The 23,453-nt window shown below is 39.6% G+C and overlaps 1 protein-coding gene across 2 annotated transcripts in view; it reads right to left on the minus strand.

Annotated features, from left to right (window-relative positions):
- Positions 1-23,453, minus strand: part of kcnab1a (potassium voltage-gated channel subfamily A regulatory beta subunit 1a) — a 116,234-nt gene that overhangs the window by 29,817 nt on the left and 62,964 nt on the right. For both annotated transcript variants that reach the window (XM_053500425.1, XM_053500426.1), the window contains exons 2-5: positions 16,643-16,686; positions 6,515-6,552; positions 3,233-3,312; positions 3,004-3,048 (exon numbers count right to left, since the gene is read on the minus strand). In XM_053500425.1, the coding sequence (XP_053356400.1) occupies positions 3,004-3,048; positions 3,233-3,312; positions 6,515-6,552; positions 16,643-16,686 (207 nt within the window). The remainder of the gene's footprint in view (positions 1-3,003; positions 3,049-3,232; positions 3,313-6,514; positions 6,553-16,642; positions 16,687-23,453) is intronic.

Genomic DNA, 23,453 nt, shown 5'->3' on the forward strand with positions numbered 1-23,453 from the left:
GAGGGGGCAACTTCATGGCCAGGCAGTGTACTGTATTATCACTGCATTTTCCACACTTTTTTACTGAGGGTCTATAAGACAGAAGAGGGATTTTTTTTTTAAAGGCGCAGCATGGAGCTGGAATGATTAAATGGGCTGTTAAAACTACAGCCATGAAGTGTTTTGTATATTCACATGTGATTACATCCAGCTGACATGTTTTTTGTTAATCTTTCAGCTGCTCCCTTCAAGGAGGCGCCACAGTGGACCATTGGAACCCAGGCCTCTTTCACACAAGGTGAGAAACCTACCACTGAGCGTCTAGCTAACATGTCCTGGTATCAAAAGTAGGAAAACATTCGGATGCATTTTGTCTTCAAACTATCATGCCTCATTTAGACCGTCCTAGAAGAGAAAAGGAATCGGAACGCTTTAACTTGGTGCAACCCAAGCAGACATTACCAGTCAATTTGGAGTTGCCAAGAATCCAATTTCCAGACACTAGAAGAGATTGCCAATAACTGGTCCCACTGCTGATCGCCCTTAGATTTGGAAAGCCAAGAGTGCCAACACAAAGATAAGACAGTCATTTGAGAAATCATAGACAATATTCTGGTACTGCTGCTGCTGGTAATCCAGAGTTAAACATAAGTTGTTGGACTATAAACAACGTTTGGATGCAGCAGAGATGCAGTATCATGGGCTAGATGTTTTCATGTCTTTGTCACCGTCGTCTGAATTTTTTGATTAATATACTTTTTGAGCCTAATATACTATTGGTCTTATGTCAATTGCCGGACCAGCGCTTACACTAGCAAAATAATCCTAACCATTAATGACAGTGACCTATGAATCATTCCAGTATAAAACCCATCTAACTTAAGACATGACCCAGTGAGAAACAGGTGCAGATGTTTACAGATGATCAGGCCGGTGATTAGTATACTAAGTGTTTGGAACACATGAGAGGGGAAATGAGGTCGCTGCTCAGGTTGTTACATAAACAACTAATTTGCAAATTGTATCCTTAGACACTTTGCAGCCTATTGCAGTAAAACATTTGTCCCTGTTTCTTTAACTGAATCTAAATAATTTAATTTAATATGAAAAAATAAGGGGAGTCAAGACCTTACCTCACATTCTGTTACCCAGAGCACAGATTTCTATCTATCTATCTATCTATCTATCTATCTATCTATCTATCTATCTATCTATCTATCTATCTATCTATACTCTCTTCTGTTATGATTCTACTTTAGTTGGTGACAGGCACAAATTCTGCATCTGAGTTATCTCTATGTGATGCGCATTTATACAGTATAACATCATTAGCTCTATGGGACAGAGCAGCTGGTGTATTATGAGAGGCATCGGCACAACTCTCATAGCTGGCAGCATTAATAGGACTTTCAATCTTAAAACATTACATTTTTGCCCTTTTGTCCTCGCAGAATTCAGGTCAGGGCTTAATCATGGCCACACCAGTACTTTCACTCTTTTAAACTAGATCATTGTCCAGCTAGATAATCCGCTTTCTTCATGATCAATCTGTTTCCTGAACCGTACCAGTCCCTTTCCCAACAAACAGCATTGCAATGTGATGCTACAGTACCACCACCACCATGCTTCATAGCTGGCATGGTGTTCCTCAGATTAAAAGACTCACAAAAAACATTCCTCCAAATGAGAAGCTGCTAAAATGAATTGCATTAAAATCTGATCTGGACATTGAACATTGAGTTAAACCACTGTCAAAAATACGTCATTAAGGCCACATGCACAGGTATTACTATCCGAGGGAAGAGGAAGCGACTCGGTGCATGCTCCCCGCCACTGTTTTAAACCACTGGTGCCAAAATGCCAGATCAGCAGCTGAGCGCTCTCTCATCGTCTCAGGTAAGGTTTTTTTCACAGATTCGGACATGTTTAAGATAAGTACAATTACAGAGATGTTTTAACAATAGTACAGTAGGTAAGATTTTAGGAGTTTAAAACGGTGGCGGGGAGCCACAGTTAGCATAATCTGCAGGTCTTTGGGCTGTGGGAGGAAACCAGAGAACCCGGAGAAAACCCACAGAGCACTGGGAGAACATACCTACGAGGTGGAAATCAAACCCCTACTTCCATAGGAATTCTCATATTAAAGCTGAAATAACTCTCACTCATTCTCTGTACCACTTATCCTGTACAGGGTCATGAGGGCCTGAACACATCACATAAGGGCCTGAACACATCACAACACACCTCAATACATCACAACACACCTCAACACACAGGACCCTGGGCACTAGGTGGGGCTCACCCTGGACGGAGTGCCTGTCCATCACAAGGCACATACTCACACGTTTACTCAATTAGCCTACTTTGCATGCCTTTGGAATGTGGAAGGAAACTGGAGTAACCAGAGGAAACTTCAGAAGTATGGGGAGAACAAGTAAACTTCACGCACACATACCCCAAGATGGGAATTGAACAATCCTCTGTAGCACTTGTCTTGTTCAAGGTCGCAGGAAGCTGCAGCCTTTTTCAGAGGAACTCGTGGCACCCTGGATGTTGTGCCAATCCATTGAAGGGCCTCATACAATAAACCCTCTCACACACACACTATGAGCAATTTGGAAACGCCAATTAGCCTAACCTGTATGTCTTTGAGGAAAACCAAAGCACCCAGAGGAAACCCACCAAGCACAGGAACCGACCCCAACCCTATTTATTTATTTACTTACTCTCTTATTTATGCTACAGATAGATAAAAAGAGAAGCGATATAATGTGGAGTGTTCTCTGCTCAATCTTTTTCTACATTGTGTGGTATTTGTGAAACCCTCAAACTGTGTTTGTTTGGAAAAAGATGAAAACAAAAGACTCTACTTCTCTTAACCGTTTAAACGAGACGAGCAGCCGAGAAGCGGTGTGTGAGTGGATTTGACCTAAATTAAGTTTACCGTCTCTCTCTTTCTCTCTCACCCCCCCGCCCCCCCCCCACACACACACACAGATATACCTGCAGACACACATACTGTACCTCCAGCACTTCTTCTTGATAATGTTTCCCAGGATGACTTCAGCTCTGTGGAGGACATAAGAGAGGATCATTAGACCTCCTACAGATTTTACAGTAATATACAGTGCAGCATGCATTCCAGCACCTCTGGAGCAGTGAGGATTTACAGATATGATGCGGGATGTGAACTCACAAACCCCTGATCAATAACTCCCACCCTCTCTCCAACCGGAGATCATTTCTCACTCACTTTCCTGCGGCATAGACCTCGGCCGTGTCGAACAGGTTCACGCCGCTCTCGTAGGCTATGGTCATCAGCTGCTCTGCTACCTACAACACACACACACACACACACACACACACACACACACACACACACACACACACACACACACACATCCACAGTAAGACATAAGCAGTGATATTTCCAACTCAACTCTCACTATTCAGTTATTAAGTAAGGGAAATAATCAGCAATGAGGTTTGGGGAGTTTCAGCCCCAAATGTGATTATTTTTCTATAACAGCACATCACAGATTAGATTGTTTCCTTTACACCACAGCAATTTGCCATTTGTTTATGTGAAAAATGATACCTGGCACTTTTTATCTATTTAATGTCACATTTAATTCACGGAAAAAGCTAGTTCCTGTCCTGACTTACGGTACATTAGGTTCATCATGTCTCTATAACATCACGTGCTGGAGTGATTTATCCCTTTTATATCACAACGTAGGTGACGTACAAGGGATTTTAATTGGTTATATTACATTGGTGTATAATACATTTAATCAATGTTATGATACTTTTTTAGTTTTTTTTTATGTTCTGGACATTAATTTCAACATTATTACTCATGAGTTTCTCTGTTTTTGTTTGAGTTCTGACTATGATTTACACTCCTACATTCTTCATGTTTTAGACATTTACCTGATGCTGTGCTGGTTTAGTTTGCAGGTATTTTTTATAGTTTCCCAGTAGCCATGGTTCTGTGTTAATGTTCCTGCTTGTTTCTGTATGTACTTTAATAAAGTAGATGTCTATGATTCCATCCTGCCCCATCTTTCATTTTTGACAAGAACAGCTACGCAAAGCAGCTATAAACATTCACCAAGCTCTCTCTCTTTTTCATAAAGATAACAAGACAAACAAAAGGCTGCAGGACCAAACATACACCCCTGCTTCCCTCTCACACTGACTCACAGGTGTGCTGAAGTGAGGTAAGGTGTGCTGAGGATTGTTGAGGTGTGTGGAAGTGTGTTAAGGTTTGATGAGGTTTGTTGTGATGTGTTGTGATTGTTGTGGTATGTTGTGATTGTTTTAATGTGTTGTGATGTGTTGTGATTGTTTTGATGTGTTGTGATTGTTGTGTGGTGTTGTGATGTGTTCTAATTATTGTGATGTGTTGTAATGTGTTGTGATGTGTTGTGATTGTTGTGGTATGTTGTGATTGTTTTGATGTGTTGTGATGTGTTGTGATTGTTTTGATGTGTTGTGATTGTTGTGTGGTGTTGTAAGGTGTTGTGATTATGTGTTGTGAGGTGTTGTGATTATGTGTTGTGATTGTTGTGGTATGTTGTGATTGTTTTAATGTGTTGTGATGTGTTGTGATTGTTTTGATGTGTTGTGATTGTTGTGTGGTGTTGTAAGGTGTTGTGATTATGTGTTGTGATTGTTGTGATGTGTTAAGGTTTGTTGTGAGGTGTTGTGAGGTGTTCTGATTGTTGTGATGTGTTGTGATGTAATGTGTTGCGATATGTTCTGATTGTTGTGAGGGTTTCTGATTGTTGAGGTTTGTTGTGATTGTTGTGATGTGTTGTGGGTGTTGTGTTGTGATGTGTTGTGTTGCTGTGAGTAAGTGTGGACACACTGTAAGGTCAGATCAGGACACTTTCTCTCTCTCTCTCTCTCTCTCAGTGACATGGAATAATTACTGTGCAGTGAGCCTTGAACATTGCACAGTTTTCTTCACAGCACTGTGTGTGTGTGTGTATGTGTGTGTGTGTGGGTGTGTGTGTATGTGTGTGAGTGTGTGTATGTGTGTATGGGTGCGCGCGCGTGCGTGCATACACATGCAAGATTACCTCCTAGCGCCCTTTTCTAAACCAGCTAATCTAATTTGATTGGCCTTCTCCGAGGCTCTCCCTGGAATTCATGCGCTCTTTCCAGCTCCGGCAAAATCCGAGTGGCAGCACGATCGTCACGAGGAGAAAGTAAAAAAAACAGAAGGAGTTAAGCTCCTTAAGTTAATGAGATGTGTTCTGGTCGAGCTCGGTGCCATGAAGGCGTTAAGTGTGGTGGGGATTCCTGTCCAGGACAATGCGCTTCCCGGGTATTGGACACTTGGACGACTGATTGAAGCGCCGTAGCACAGCTAAACCCTGCTGTCTTTCGAAGATAGACGGACATCGATGTGAAGTTTTGGCACCCACATCACATCACTACTGTATCATTCTTTAACCTTATCGCATCCGTATCACTAATGTTAACAAGCAAAACACAGAACTGTAAGACGATATGAGACACAAGGATGCGGCTGATTCATGACTCCATAGAAAAGAAGATGTTGAGTATATAGAGATCTGTGAAAGCACTTGTCTTTGGTCTTAAAGAGCCTTTCAGCTTCTACACACACAGGCCCACACCCACACACACACACACACACACACACACACACACACACACACACACACACAATGTCACTTTGTGTACAAAAATTTTCGGAAATCCATCTCGCCCGAAGAGACCACTGAGTCATTCATGTATGTGTGTGTGTCTGTGTATATATGTGTGTATGGGTGATGATCTGAACGACTAGCGTGAGAGACCTTGCCTCAGATGCACCCCGAGGTTCTGGTCTTTTGACCTTTCGGACCATTCCAAAATAACGACAATGACACCAAGACCAGTGGATGATGTAAAGCTCTGGAAGTCACACGGACCCAGAGATGAGTATCTACACAACGCTGCGAGGTTGATTAGTGCATTGTGCCGTGACTTTGTTCTAATGTGCAGTGTGATCAGGAATTTATGAAACGTGCTACAGTACAAAAGGGACCAGGAACTAAACTGGACATCCATCCATCCATCCATCCATCCATCCATCCATCCATTCATCTGGGAACCTCTGGCCAATGGGGTCCCATTTTATGACCATGGTAGGACCTCCAGCCAACATTCACACACTATGGGCAATTTGGGGACTCATTGACAGTTAGTCATTGGACTGTGGAAGGAAACCCTAGTACCTGAAGGAAACCTACCACGAATGGAGAGAAAATGCAAACTCCATGCACACAGACCAGAGGCGAGAATCGAACCCGGACCCTAAAGGTGACAGTGCTAACCACTGTCCACGGGTCACCATGCTGCCCATAACAGTACATTACTTTTTTTAACTATAATAATAATATCATAATTCTTAATAAATTGCTGTTTGTACAGTATATATATAAAGAATAAAACACTTAAGGACATTCCATAGTAGTAAAATAATCAACAGTAATTGATCAACTGTGATGTAAAGCATTACCTCATCAGATATCTGACCTCCAAAAGTCACCCAGGTTCCTAAAAAAAGACAGAAAGACAGACAGATATTAAATCATACATTAAAACAGGAAAGTATCACATGAGAAACATCACCACAATAAGGTTGTACCTCTGTGGGAACCCTGTAGGTTCTGGGTAAAGCCCTTAATGATCCTATGAACCCATTAGAAACCTTAAAAGAACCTTTACGTCTATTAATAGTTTGAGAATGTTTCCACAGAAAGCATTGCTTAATTACCAGACTAATGGATTTATACTCTTCTAACACCGTAAGCAGACTAATAGAGGGGTGCATGCTGGGAAAGAAAATGATTGCACCATGCATTCTTTTTTTCTTTATCTCGGTACTTTAAAGATGATGTCTGGAAGTTCAGTTTCATGACTTGGAAAGATCTAAATTAGTGATTGTGTGTTTCCCAGCACAAGCATGCCATAGAAGTGACTCTTTCATATACTTCAGGCTTCATTTCACTTTTTTCTGGCCCAAAAATAAATCTGTTTTAAGCTGCATGGGCGTAATTATTTTATTTTTAACAAAGTGGGGAAAAGGAGTTTTTATTGCAATTAGACATCACTTCACAGGCCTTAATGAAGGATGCTCAAATGACATACCACCGCTTTAATCTTTAATAAATGTAATAAACTGTATATGTGATACCACAGGGATACAGAGGGAACATCAGAGAAGTGGAAAAACTGTCCTACGTACTAGATAGCTACAGAAGAACACTTTTAGATTTTCTCTTACTTTTGCTCTCAGATAACTAGTGATGGGAAGCTCGAATCATTTTAGTGACTCAGTTCTTTGAATCTCGTTCATCAAAACGAACAAATCTTTTTTTGAGTCATTTGGTTCATTTCGTTCTTTTAATCAGAAATGAAATAAAATGTTGCATTTTCAGTAAACAGACCCCAAATACGTCTACTGTAGATACACAAATTTTGGCTCTAGTTCCAGCAATAAAAAATATTCCAATTCAGCTAAGGACATATTATAATAAACAGAATGAGTAGCTCATCTCTTATATCTTCCAGTCTGAGTCGTTCGTTCTTTTGAATCCATTGCACCGCATAGCGTCTATGGGAGTCACGCGATAAAGGAACGAACGACTCGGAGTCGAAGAGTCATTGAGAAAGAATCACTCAATACTTCTGCATGCGTGCCCAGTAGAAAATGAACGAATCACACTCCGAGACGACTCGTTCCTCTGAGTCAAGTTAAAGATTCGTTTAAAAAGAGCAGATAACATATTGCATAAGCTGAGAATCGATTAATTTTAGTTTTTTTTTTCTCCACGAAGGATTTAACACTGAAACATTTGGATTAGAGATGAGTGGACCACAGTGAGAACATTACCCAACTCGTTAATTAGACATTTGTTAAAGCACTAATTAAAGTCGGTGAGGCTTTTTTTTTGTTTTCTCCCCAAGAAGCTAGTGTAAACTGGTGTAGATGACTGGACCAAGTGCTTTAGTGTACCAGTGAGTGTGTGTGTGTGTGTTGCCTTTCCTATTTATGCACACACATTAATCCCCAAGGATCTGTCATCTCCGTTGGCATTTTATCTCGCTCTGTTTCCCATGAATAGCTCCTCTGAGAGCTGCACAATAAAAGGGGCCATAAGGGTCAGGGCATGCAAGCTATACACACACACACACACACACACACACACACAGCTCCTCGTTTTTGTCATCTCGGCAGAATGATACATCAGCTGCTTTCAGAACAGACTAAAGATGACAGCAGAGACGCTCAGCATTTACCTCTGTGTCTGGTGATAGATGCCAGATGGAAGCAAAGCCAAGAAAAATCACTTGACAAACACACACACACACACACACACACACACACACACACACACACACACACACACACACACACACACACATATGCACACATTAAAGTTCACCCAGACTCAGGAGGACTTGATCACGAAGGCGCTGCTGCTCTACCAGATCATGATTAGCCTCTCAGAGGAACTGACAGCGTTTATTACCATAATCCCCTCTGTGCCACCTTCACCGCTGCTCTAAAGTGGCATGAAGCCGTGGAAGTGGAAGAGCTTCAACACTCGAGAGACTCTGTGAATACATTCTTCCTATTTTATGTTATACAACGTGGAACACTAGTTCAGTTAGACAACATTGCTAGCTGATAATCTGCGAAAGCTGAAAAGGAATAAAACACTTCGAGGCATGCTGTCACAGGAAAATGATCAATGGTTAAGTGTTCTGATGAAGCAAAGTTACTTATAAAATCTATCATCAATCCATTATCTATCGTGTTTACGGACTTGGCTGACCTGTAGCCTATCCGTGGAAGCTTAGGGCACAAGGCAAGCTACATTCTGGATGGGGTGCGAACCCATCACAGGGCACAAGCACAGATACACCAATACACTATGGGCAATTAGGACCATACTTTCATATATTTATGTTTATGGCATTTTGGCAGATGCCCTAATCCAGAGCGACTTACATTTTTATCTCAGAACAATAGTGGAAACTTGGTGGTGGAGTTCGAACCTGGTACCTGACAATCAGTAGTCCAATGCTTAAAACATTGCACTAAATCTGTGCCATACTAACTATGCATTTATAATGATAATTAATTCTGGGCCATGTGTTTATTTTTGGTACAACTCTATTGAACGTTTGCTGCAAGATGCATGCTCTATCGCCTTTTTCTCAGTTGCATAAAAGACGTACGGTTGAAGCGCTATGTATAACTGTATACAGTATAACTGTGGCATCGCACCTCCAGGGTCTGGGTTCGAGTCCCACCTCAAGTCTGTATGGATGGAGTTTAGATGTTGAACCCCCGTGTTGGGGGGTTTTCCTCCCACAGTCGAAAGACAAGCATTTAGATTTGTTAATTGGCGTTCCCAAATTGCCCCTTGTATGTGTGTGTGCTTTGTGATGGATTGGCCCCCAAGGTGTATCCTGTTTCGGATGCAGGGATAGGCTCTAGGCTCCCCTAATCTAATGAAAAGACAGTAATTAGAGGCACAGAGTCATCTTGTGGGATTTGTTAAGCATAGCATAACATCACTCTACCGAGTGGTAGAGATGGCTCATTCAGGTTAAGTTGGACACATAATGACTCAACCAAAAGATCTGCTCTACCAAAAAGTTGTGCTAAGCAATGAAGGGGTAAAAGAACTCTCAAGTCCTGAAATAGAACTTTAGAAAATAGACTGTTTGCCTAAAGCTGCATGCGTTATTGAATTTTTACTCCTTTCTATAAAATCCTGTAGACCTGCCATTGAACTCTATTGAGCTTCTTTTTAACCTGTAATTGGACTCTATTGACCTTCTGCTATGGCAATGCTGTTTTACTGTATACGGACTTAGCTTATGGAACCTTAGCGCATTTCTGAGAAGACTTAAATATTCTACTGGACTTTAACATTGTTTATATAATGTTTCTCTTTAAACAAAATCCCATTAGATGTACAGTCCTATAAAGTATCCACAAGTTACGCAATATGCTTGTGTGGAGCATCTGCAGGCCATGTAGTAGTCCACTCTAGAAACAGTAACATATTAAAATGAGCACCCGTGATTTACAGCTTTTCTAACATCCTGGTTGGGGTCACTGTTCATACAGCATAACGTCACCAAAAAAAAAAATCCAATTCTAAGTTCAGAATGTTTTTTAATGCTACACTGTACTCCATCCCAGAGTGTTACATCTCACTTCAGTTGATGACACATTCCTGTAGTAACCTAAAAACTGAACATGGTGTATTTTTTCTCAGCCCACTCTCCTACCGCCGGACACCTCTTCTCATTGATTCCTTTACTCGGCCCACAGATGAATGTGGACAGAACTGCTGATCGGTCAGATGAAGGACATCGATTTTGTTCCCCTTCATTCGTTCGCATTTTTTTCGTGATCTTTCACATACAATTACACAGACTGAACCCAGGCTAGGACACATTGATCCTCATCATGCAGCACGCATCAATACACAGTGCAGGTTAGCAACCAAATGCTAAGCACTTTGGTCATTTGTGTTCCCCTTAGAGAGAGAAGGCACATCTCCAATGACTGCTCAAGCAAATTAAATGTATGCAATTATGCAAATTTTCAATTTTAGAGTTGGTGTGTGGTTTACTTAATACATTTACATTCACAGGCGATGTTATCCAGAGCGGCCTACAGTTTATGTTATTATACATCTGGGCAGTTGAGGGTTAAGGGCCTTACTCATGGACCCAACAGTGGCAACTTGGTGGTGTTGGGATTTGAACCTGGTACCAAAAGGAGCAAAATTTTGCAAAGTCAAATGCGAAGGTTCTTTTCCCAAAATAATGTAAACACAAATCATCATCTTAACCCTTTAAGCTTTGATTTTCATTTCCCTGGGACAATAAGATAACAGCAACTAGTACAGGGCTCTTCCAAACGGTTTAGATGTCACTTCATGGGAAAAGTGTCAATATATTCAAAAATACCAACTGTTTTTTTGGTATTTTAGTGTAGTTCATCCCTCTGGATCCTGGACTTTCTGAATGGGAGACCTCAGTCAGTCTGGATCGAAAAGAGTTTGTCCAGCACCACTGAACTGAAGCGTGCTGACTCAACGACACAACCATGATGGGCCTCATCAACAAGAATGACGAGTCAGTATACAGAGACGGAAGTGTGGTTAAAATGACATTAAAAGCCACTTTGACTTTTAACTAGTGGTGCAACAGTCCCAATATTTTTGGCCATTTGATCCACTTTATTTCTCATTGTATGTTATCTACAGTAACATACAGTGAGAAAAGACACGGCAGCAGTTTTTATTTGTAGCGTACAGTACATCAACCGATCGGTAGAGATGGCTCAATCATGTTAAGTTCGACATATAGTGTGGTTCGACTAAGTTCGACTAAAAAATCATCATGGTTTCATTTATACGCAATGTGGCCAAATGTTTGTGGACACCTGAAAATCTTTTGTATATAATTTTTTTATTCTAGTTCTATCCACAACATTAGATTATTTGATCAGGCCTAAGTTTTACGTCGGATACCTTTTCTTGTCATGACCCTCCCATTTTCTAACCGTGCCTGAGATGTGCAGTAGCAATTACTTTTCTAAGACTAATGCTTATGTCTTTACCTATTGGCATTGCTGTTAACACACACCTGACTTATATCCAAAACAGCGAACGTTTGCCAAAACCTCTGCTACCAAAAGGTTGAGCAGAACAATAAAGGGTAAAAAGACTCAAAATCATTGAGATTGATTTAATTTCAGCTACACACAGGCTGTTCTCTCAGCAAATCTTAAATGAAAGCAAATCATATATCAAGCTGTCATCATTTTTGCTTTTATTAAATTATGTATACCAGAGTCCTGTTTATTTCTCAGATCTTATTGGTCAGATGTTATATTAATTTTCTATAATAGCAGCTCTGACAGTAGTGTAGACGGAAGTGTAGCTGAAAATCACAGCATTTATTGCTTTGTTAATGTTTTCCACAATTACATCTTACACATGGACTAAAACACTTCAGATGGGGTTACAGTAAGACCGCTTCAATACATCCTCCTGTAGTTAAATAGTTTCCTATAGAGACCAGCATGACAAAGTCTTTCATTTTTATTATTATAATAATAATAATAATAATAATAATTATTATTATTATTATTATTATTATTATTATTATTATTATACAGTAATTAGTGTTTTAATTTGTATAATTGGGGAGCAAAATTTTTTGACTACTAGCCAAGCTTGAAAATTTTAACCAGTTGCAAAATTATGGACCTATAGTAATGCTGTCAAAATTTAGTCAAATTGTAAAAAAAAAAAAAAAAAAAAAAAAAAAATGTGTTTTTTATTTAAAATTGGGTGTTTTTTCTTTTTTAAGATTAAACTTACAACTATTTCTTACAACAGGAGAGAGAAAGAGAATGATTAATTGATCGAAGAAGAGAGAGTAATGATGAGAGTACGAGACATGGTGAACAATATGGGCAGATAAATAGAGAAGATAAAGTGAGAAAGGCAGCGGAGGACAGACTGGCTGAACTCCATGCTTATGTTTTTCTTCTTCCACCGTTTGTCATCTGAATCGACTGGACATAAAACAGAGATGAGCAGTGCGCTGGTAGCGTTAGCTGAAGTGTCAATTTGGTTGAAACCCCATCACTGACTCTGTCCATCCGTCTTGTAGACTGCTTAGACTTGCTTAGACTGCTTTCACATATGCACTATATACTCAGTTTGGTGTGTACAGCCTCTCAGTGGGCCTTCAGGGTCTGGGTTCGATTCTTGTCTGGGGTCCGTGCACATGGACATTTGCATGTTCTCTCTGTGCTTGGTGGGTTTTCTCCGGGTCCTCCGGTTTCCTCCCACAGCTTAAAGACATTCTGATCAGTCTGATTGGCGTTGTGTGTGTGCCCTGTGATGGATTGGCACCTGGTCCAGGGTGTGGTGTACCCCATCCTGTGCCCTAAGTCTCCTGGGCCGGATAGGCTCCAGGCCCCCCGTGACCCTGTATACAGGATAAAGCGGTATAGACGATGGAGTGATGGAGTGTCTCTCAGTGCGGTTCATTAGGCAGGTGAGGACGCAGCAATCAAACTCAGGTCTAGAATCTGAGCTCAAGTGATCTCTAGTGACAAAGTGATTTGAATCCACACAGGAAGTGAGCTTTATATAAAGTTATAAATGAGCTAAAGGACAGAGCTGTTGTTATTAAACACCGAATGTTTTAAGCTGGTTAGCTAGATTACTACAAAAGGTTTGGTCTGATAATCTCCCACATCACACTGAAGCATCACAACATGTCCAATCACACTCCTAGAAACACTGTCAGGAGTGAAGAGTGGTTCTCACAACTTTGTACAGTAGAAATAAAACTTTCATTTGATAATAGGGCGTCTTTCGGCTGTTCACGTAGAGGGGTCGCTATAGTTGACCATCTGATCCGACACACAACTTGGCACAGGTTTTACGCTGGATGCCCTTTCTGACACAACCTTCCTATTTGATCAGAGTTTGGGACTGGCACTGTCTCCAGTGACTGGGGTTTGGGTGGGAATCGAACCCGGGCCTTCCACCTAGCAGGCGAGAAACCTACCACTGAGCCACCATTTATGAGAGTCTGACATTTATTTATACCACAATATGGCTAAAACGTTTGTGGACACGGGTCAATCTTCTTTCCATATAGGATTTTTGATTATCTTTTGTTCTTGGGGTCACAACATCAGATCATTTGATCAGACACAGGTCCCATTTTCTAACTGTACTTGTACTTGTGATGTGCAGCAGCAATTGCTTTTCTAAGACCATAGCTTACTCTATATCCTTCCCTCTTGGCATTGAGTTAACACACACCTGAATGCTTAAGAGCAACAAACTGACAAAACTTATGCGTTCTGAACACCTGCTGCTGATCAGTTAATCAATGGCTGATTAGCAGCACTTGGCCCAAACTTATCCCCTTAAATCCTATGGAGGCAGTTTTTCTTTTTGGTTAAATAAATAATGGCAGGCGATAAAAAGGTTATGTTGTTGTTTGTCGAAGGTTGTATTTATATACAATACTGAGACTATTGATCCGCTATGATCCGCTATGTACTCAAAAGACATAATTTTTTTTACACACAAATGTGTATTCAGGGTTACCGCGGATAACATCCTACATAAACAAACACTCTGAGCGGTTTTACTCTCACACATGGCAATGCAGAATTTGGTGTTTGATCGCACGGTAAATTGTGCAGCTGCCTCACGCTCGCTCAGCTTTACCTTTCTCATTAATAGTGTCTCAGAGACCATCTCTCTCTCTCTCTCTCTCTCTTTCTCTCTCCCTCTCTCTCTCTCTCTCTGTTTACATATGTGTGTGTTTTCCCAATCTCCGAACCTTTGGACAAAGAAATAATAAATGCAGTCTGATCTGCTGAAATCCCAGCAGGCTCTCAGAAACAGATTGAACAGCCGAATTCACACAGGTCAGGGTCTGAGCAACAGGGTTTTGAGCGACAAATTCTGCTGGGAGGCTTACAGCCAAGATAAATCAAATCAGCAAAACACACTTTCAGGAAAACAAGGCAGCACAAATCTGTACCCTGCTGTGCATCAGCACTACAGCTGCGAATCAGACAGAGACGATAGATTCGATTTGATTCTTGGGCGTTACCGTTTCCGATTCAGTTCAGTGTCTGATTGGCCTCATACTGTTATATGTCTTACAGGTTTTAAAGTACTAAGCTATCAATTATATAACTCGTATTGTTGATTGTTTAATCATTATTTCTCGTACAAAGCCATACTCCACACTCCAGTCCAGTAGGTGGTGCTATTGCTACAGATATGATAAACTTAAAAGAAGAGACAAATTACGCTTTCTAAATGTGGTCATTCGCATATGCAGCTGTTTGTATCTTCTGCAAACGCTCTAGTACGTTATCAAGGAATAAATTATTCTAAAAGTGTGAATTGATTCTGCCTCCGAAACTGGCCCCACCCTTTTTTTGAATTGCATAATCGAGTAAATTTTACGGCTCTAAAGTGGATACAGGGTGGATTTAAAAATAAACAAACAAACAAAAACCATACACTACATCACAGGTAAATCAAAGTGATTATCAGCTACAGTCATTTGGACTGTTTTGTGCTTAAACCTAATTACTGTGGAGTAAGGATCAGGTGGAATAAAACTCTATAGAGCACATTCAGTGTAATACTTTTGGTTTTACTTTGTCTGATCGTCATCATGAGCATCAACTCAAATAATTTCTTAGTATTAAGGATGCTCAATGATTATTAAGAACTACTCTATAAAACTTTCTCTATAAAACTTTCTATCTATCTATCTATCTATCTATCTATCTATCTATCTATCTATCTATCTATCTATCTATCTATTTATCTATCTATCTATCTATCTATCTATCTATCTATCTATCTATCTATCTATCTATCTATCTATCTATCTATCTATCTATCTATCTATCTATCTATCTATCTATCTATCTATCTATCTATCTATCTATGTCTTTCTACCTATCTGTCTATATGCCTGCCTGTCTGTCTGTCTATTGTTTTGTTTTATATTTCCATTTGTATTTTTTGTCTTCCAGTTTTTTTCTCTTTTTGTCCCTTTCTTTCTTGCTTTCTTTCTTTAGATCTGATTTTGCTAATTTCTTTTATCCTGCTTTTCCATTTCTTTCTTTTTTCTTTCTTTCTTTCTTTCTTTCTTTCTTTCTTTCTTTTTATTTCATTACTTTCTTTCTAGTCGTTTTCCCTTTCTTTTTTCTTTCTTTTTATTATTCTCTTTCCTGCAGTTTTTTTCTTCCCTACTTCCTTCTGACATTTCCCCCCTTTATCACTTAATTGTCCTTAAGTGTCCTTTTTTTCTCTTTCTTTCTTTCTTTCTTTCTTTCTTTCTTTCTTTCTTTCTTTCTTTCTTTCATTTCTTTCTTTCATCTTGCTGCTTTTCTTCTCTTTTGTGATTTTTTTTCTGGATCATTTTATTTCCTGCTGTTTTTTTTCCTTCTTTCCTTTTTTTTCTCCCATTACATTCATTCTAAAATTAAATTTTTCTCCCATTCTAACACTAGGGGACACAAACTTCTGCACTCGATAATGACTACAGTTTACAGTTACAGTGCTATTCTAGAGCATTAAAATGCACTGTGTATTGCCTAGTGTGTGTGTGTGTGTGTGTGTGTGTGAGTGTGTGTGTAAGACAGCTGGTTAATGACCCCAGAGAGAATAGCCTGTCTGCCTCTTCATCCATCCATCCATCCATCCATCCAATATTAAATCGTTATGATAAACAGATGATTGGTTACAGTGATTTCTGGCTTCACCCCTAACAGTCATTGCTGGAACACTTTGGTGTTGACCCAAATGTTTAGCAGCTTACACACACACACACACACACACACACACACACACACACACACACACACACACACACTCACTAAATAAATAACAGAAACCTTGAACCCAGTGAAAAGGATTTTCAGTGTCTACAGGAAGCTGGAGGACGTTGTTAAGGACCACTCTGCTATTCTACTTCAAATTTACTTCATCTGTACCTCTGCAGTTACACAAGCATCCTCAGTTCTTCTACAAGGTCAGATACTCACCAAGACCAAGACATGACACTCGTAATCCAGACTTCCCAAGATTCCTACAGAGAGAGAGAGAGAGAGAGAGAGAGAGAGATCAGCATCAGGTTCATGTACTGAAGCAGGACTTTGATTTCTATGTGAGTAACAGCAAGAGATTTAATATTTAATATCTACTGTATGGTTACATTTTTTCCCCCGAAAGATTTGGACGGATGTGTTTGCACTTATAATCATCACATTGCATCATGACAGTCTTAGTCATGTGAAAAGGAAATCCAATAGAAGAACCTACCCATTATAATATAGGAGCATAGAGACAGTAAGAACATGCAGAACAAAACCGCTCCACCTGATTGGTCAAAAGTAGATTATTGTACCATGTAACAGTGCTAGTACACTCAAGCTCTTTGCAATATTAATAATAATAATAATAATAATAATAATAATAATAAAACCCCCTAGCAATTCTATACCTTATACAATAATAATAATAATAATAATAATAAAAATGAATACCAGTTAGTTAATGTTAGCTAACCAACAGATTAACCTCATTGTGCATCATCTTGTCATAGTAAAACATCTTTTTTTTAAAAAGACTGTACATCTGTGATTGACCAACCCGGAGCCCACTGCTGTCATTCCTGTGAACATTCAGTACATGACTGATCCTTCAGAACACCTGATCCTTGAAAAACGATGGATAACTCGTCAACTGGAGGAAGAGACACATCTGTCTGCAGGAACTGTTTACACAATCATTTACCAACACACCCAGCCATTTCCACATGTTTGGGCCATGAAGGAGTTCCTGGGAGGCCAGCGTTTCGTCCTAAAAACTTTCTACCTTGCTGGTGTCCAAGCACTAGTGAAACCCTGGGAGAAGTGCATTAGTGTATTAGGAGATTATATAGAGAAATAAAGGGAGTTTTTAACTCTTATATCTTTTATTCTGCACATTAAACACCCCTCATATTTGCAATTTAACATTTCCTTTTTTTTCTTCTTTTTTTTAATGTATGGAATGTGCAACAATGTCAGCTAAATCGTCATGACCGTGTCCTCATACACACTCTTTGTTTTTTCAGCTTTCGGTATATTCTTGTTCATTATTCCAGTTGCTTCTCATTTCACTTTACTGCCGTATCTTCATCTCCTAGCTGTGCATCACACTTTTTACACTGAACACATTTTGAGTACGCATTAGTGGGTAAACTGGAGCAGATTCTATAGTAAGCAGTTTATTAGAAAGTGCTGACGGGGAAGAAAAAGAAGGAGAGAGAGAGAGAGAGAGAGAGACGCAATAAAGGTGCATTATTTCGAGCATGACCAGCATCAATCAGTTCCTTTTCTGTCTCAGAGAGAATGTAGTGTATATTACACATCTGCAGCTTTCTTACATCTCGTCACTGCACTGCATTTTAGCTTGACTGTTTTTTTCTTTTAATGAAGAAGAGAAGAATAAACCACTCTGTGTCTAACTGTTACTGGAAAACAATCAACAATGAGCTGATGTGAGGACGTGGAATGACTTTTACAATGTGTGTGTGTGTGTGTGTGTGTGTGTGTGTGTGTGTGTGTGTGTGTGTTTGAGTCTATTTTACAGGATATGTGAGGGTAAAAAATCCATTCCTGTGTGAGAGAGCGATAGAGCAGCGCAGGGATCAAGAACAAAAAAGGATAAAATCAGAAGGAGATAAGGACGAGCAAGGGACAATGAGACGGTGCTGTAAAATGAAGTAGCGCAGTGTGTGTGTGTGTGTGTGTATTTTCAAGTTTAATCCATTTTTGTCGTTTACTATCTTTTCATTTTCTCCCCACTGTCATTTAATTTTTTTTCTGCTATGTTAACTTATTTCCTGCTGGTGTGATTTCTCTCTTTCTTTTCTTCTAACACCCCCCTTTGTTCTCATTCTTTCTTTCTTTTGTTACATTCTTCTTGCTTTTCTTTTCCTTTTTCTTTCTTTTGGTCACTTTCGTCATTTCTTTTCGATCACCTTCTGACATTTTCCCCTTTTATCACTTAATTATTGGCTTTCTTTCTTTCTTTCTTTCTTTCTTTATTTCTTTCTTTCTTTATTTCTTTCCTACATTTTTTCCTTTTTTTCTTATTCTCTTTTTGTCACTTTCTTATTTTTTTCTTGTTTTCTTTCTTTCCTTCTTATTTTGCTGACTTCTTTTATCCTGCTTTTCCATTTCTTTCTTTCTTTCTTTCTTGTTTTTTCTTTTTCTTTCATTACTTTCTTTCTACTCGTTTTCCCTTTCTTTTTTTTATTATTCTCTTTCCTGCTGTTTTTTTCCTTCCCTACTTCCTTCTGACATTTTCCCCTTTTATCACTTAATTGTCTTTCTTTCTTTCTTTCTTTCTTTCTTTCTTTCTCTCTCTCTCTCTCTCTCTCCCGTTTCTTCTTTTATCTTGCTGCCTTTGTTTTTTTTATTTCTTGTTTCATTTAATTTCCTGCTGTTTTTAAACTTCTTTCCCTTTTTTTCTCCCATTACATTCATTCTAAAATTAAATTTTTCTCCCATTCTAACACTAGGGGACACAAACTTCTGCACTCGATAATGACTACAGTTTACAGTTACAGTGCTATTCTAGAGCATTAAAATGCACTGTGTATTGCCTAGTGTGTGTGTGTGTGTGTGTGTGTGTGTGTGTGTAAGACAGCTGGTTAATGACTCCAGAGAGAATTACACACAGTAATGCAATCGTCTCTGGCAGAGACACGTCTCATGTGTTCTTCACTCGGCGTCTGTAGGAGTGTGTGAAAGTTTCCCCTGAACCCTGAAGCCCTGCTCCCGGAGAGATTTACTCTACACTTTGCACATGACACTTTTATGTAAACCGAGACAGAACACACTCGTGGGCTCTGATCCTTTGAGCAGGTGAGAGTCACAGAGCTCACTCCGGAACTCGGTAACAGATCTCTGCTGGGATTTGAGCTCACAACCTTCTGATGCCTCACTCAGAGCGTTATCACACTCACTCTCACTCTGTTACGCCTCCCACAGGCTCAACATTTATCACCGGAGGGGAGAGATCATCTTTCTTCCCTTTATCTCTTTTGTTACTTACTTTTCTCCTGCTTCCAATTTTATTAACTTCTTAATTTTTGACTTTCTTTTATATGTTTTTTTTTGTTGCTTTCTTTGCCCAGGCTTCCCAATTTCTTCATTCTTTTTCCTTTTATCACCTTGTTTCCTGATAATTTCTTTCTTTCTTTCTTTCTTTCTTTCGTTCTTTCCTTATTCTTGCTTTGTCTTTCTTTTTTCTTTCTTTTGATTATTTTTTGATTGTGTTTTTTCTTTCATTCCCTCCCTACCTCTTTCCTTTCTTGGTTCCTTTTACTCTCCCTCCTACCTTCCCATGTCAAAACTTTTTTATCACTTTCTTGATTTCTTTCTTTATTTCTTTCCATCTGGTTTTTGTGTTTCTTTCATCATCTTTCCTTTTTAAAAAAAAGTTTTTTTCTTTGTCACTTTTTTCCCTTTTTCCTTTTTTTCTTGCTTTCTAGTGTTCTTTTTCCATCCTGCTTTTCCATTTCCTTCCTTCCTTCCTTCCTTCCTTCCTTCCTTCCTCCCATCAGCATATTTGCAGGTGTCCTACTCCTCTTATGCCTCCATAATGTCATTCCAACACTTCCAGAGTACTATTTTACTGTAGGGTGGGACACTACACGTTACTCCCTCCAGCACTAGATGTTGTGGGATGTCTGTGAAACATGTGGGATGTCCTGATCTCACTTATGTTATAGCAGCTATAAACAATTGCTCCCTCACCAGCATTAATCTTTTTCTCTCTTAAAGTTAAGAAGACAAAATCTCAGCTTGTCCTGTCACAGAGAAACTGCTGAGCATAAACATTCCCGTGTTTGGACATTTGGTGGTTTATGCTGTGTTTGGAAGAAATTTGACATGTGAAACGTTTTCCGTATATGTGCAAGTGAACTGAGCCAAACCGAACACCAGGTAAGTTGTGCATACACCTGGAAGCCGTTTAAAATTAGCTTTCTAAAAACTTTGTTTTCCTAGATTGATAGATGGTTCTCCATCCATCCATATAGGAGCCTCTGCAGTCCAGCTAGGTACCGTGGAGTCCGGTGGTGAGCATTGTATTTATTCTCATTTTTACAATTGTGGTAGGACCTCTGGTCAACATTCACATGTGCTTTCAGACACTGCTGCCAAATTAGGAACGCCAATTAGCCTCATCTGCATGTCTGTGGGAGAAAACTGGAGTACCGGGAGGAAACTTACAAATTACAGGGAGAACATACTGTACAAACTCTACACACACAGACCAGAGGTGGGAATCGAACCCAGATTTCCTGGAATCCGTGTATTACTGGAGGTGCAAGGTGACAGCGCTGATCACTACACCACCATGCTGCCAAATTAAGGTTAAGTGAGGTTAAATATCTATTTATTTCATATTTTATTTCATTTACATGTCTTTTCTAAATGTTTTTATTTGCAAAAATATGATTATAGCCTTGACAATTGGTAATATTGGTAATACTTTTGGGTGGGTGGAACAGATTATCTGCATTTACATTATTTCCTATGAGATAATATGTTTCGCAATACAAAATTTCCCCTTAAGAACTCGCCTTTGGAACGGTTTAAATTTGTATGCCGAGGTACTGCTGTAGTACTTCCTGTCACACCACCATCACTGGATTAACTGTAAACACATACGGTCTGACTGAAACCCCCTGCCGCAGTACAACCTGGAGATTCGCTCCCTCACTGACAGAGATAGGGGTTATATTATAAATGCGCTTCACGTTACGATCTCTTACAGAGATATCACTTTGCTCCAGCACTCTGTCTGCCAGAATGGCAGCTGTTTGTTCTCCAGCCAGCGTCATATCTCCAACTGCTCTCTCACAGCCTTTCAGCCAATCAAGCAATTTCACTTTTATTTAAAAGCAGCAGGAGATGTTTGTGATTGAGGAGCTCCTGTCACAGACCACGCCTTTACATCTCCAGGTTGCTTGTTAGATGATGGTGTGAACATTTTATCATGCTATTATTTGTCACATGTATGTAAATTGTTTAATCAATTACATCCTCCAGGTACAGTAAAATCAGGAGGCAGAGCACAGGCTTAACCAGGTTACAGCGCCCCCTGGAGCAGATAGGGTTAAGGGTCTTGCTCAAGAGTCCAACATCGGCAGCTTGGCAGTGCTGGGACTCGAACTCTCCCATCCCTCTTTTTTTACTTGTGTTTCCCCTAATTTCTGATCAAGGATCACCCTCGGATCCTCCACTATTAACTTACTGTATATGATGATTTTTTGCAAAGGTCCACCCTGATTTTATAGCCACATGCATCGCTGTACAGAACAGCTACAGACAGATGACAAATTAAAGAACCAAATGCTCTGTTATTCCATTGTAAGGGGGGCATTTACTTTTCACTCTGTGAAACCACTGCAAATCACTATGGATTTCTTTTGCCAGCTCACCTTTATACTGTGATGAAACATTTCTAGCACTGTGAGCGTGATCTTTCCCAGCATGACTCTGCTCTCATCCCCAGGCTCCGTTCAATAATTTAACACTATTCAATTCAACTCAACAATTCAATACTATACGGGCTCAGCCGCTTTTACACTCTCGAACCAATTTAATACTTAATAGAGATTTGGAAGTGATTTGAAAGTGCTCTCCACCACCACCTCAGAGAGAATGTTCTGAACAGCGTAAACATCTCCAGCACAGTTCTGGAGACATGCAGATGTTTACCAGACAACCAAAAAGTTGGCCAAAGTGCTCCGCATTATCGCAACTAAATCACTTATTGTCTGTAGAGCTTATACTGTACAGAGTCATGAGAGACCTGGAGCCAATCCCTGGCGACTCGGGTACACCCTACAATGGGTGCCAGACCATTGGAGGGCAACACTCACTGTCAGACATAATGCGGGCAATTTGTAAAAGCCAGTTAGCCTAACCTGTATGTTATTGGACTGTTTGAGAAAACCAGTTTAGGAAATCCACTAAGCATGGGGGGGGGGGGGGGGGGGGTTGGGGGCGGGGGGGGGAGCACACAGACCCCGAGGCGAGGAAAACAATCTATGATGGAAGTACAAGAGACTTGATGGGTTTTTGGTTACAGTGTTAGCCAAAAAATGAAATAAAACAAAATAACTTCAAAGAAAAAAACAATTATTTTGTCAGTATTGAAAATTAAACAACAACAATAATAATAATAATAATAATAATAATAATACAGTGGTACCTCAGTATACAAACACCCCACCTCATGAATTTTCGTGAATTAAAATTTTCAACGTAAGAGCAACTAAACCAAATGCTGGCTAAGTCGCGGATACGTCCGGGAGCCAGTCAAAACCGAGCGAAAATAGTTACCTTTTTTTTTTTTTTTTGCATTTCGTGTAAGATTTCGTAAGACATAGCAACATGAGTCCCAAGAATATTAACAATGACGGTAGCAAGAAGAGAACGGAGCTGCTTTCAGTTGGATTTTTAAAGCAGCCGGTGCCGAGAGGAATCATAAATTAAGGTTAAGTGAGGTTTTTTTATTTTATGTCATTTACACGTCTTTTCTAAATGTTTGAGTGCTTAAATATGCAAAGATATGATTATAGTGTTAAAAATTGGTAATATTTTTAGGTGGCTGGAATGAATTATCTGTATTTACATTATTTCCTTCGGTAAAATGTGTTTTACAATACGAACTTTCACCTTAAAAACTGTATGTTGATGTACTATTGTAACAATAATAATAAAAATAATAATAATAATAATAATAATAATAATACAGAAGACACTGAAGAATTTTAAATACCTTCACCTT

The sequence above is a fragment of the Clarias gariepinus genome, chromosome 7 (assembly GCF_024256425.1).
Source record: "Clarias gariepinus isolate MV-2021 ecotype Netherlands chromosome 7, CGAR_prim_01v2, whole genome shotgun sequence".
Lineage (NCBI taxonomy): Eukaryota > Metazoa > Chordata > Actinopteri > Siluriformes > Clariidae > Clarias > Clarias gariepinus.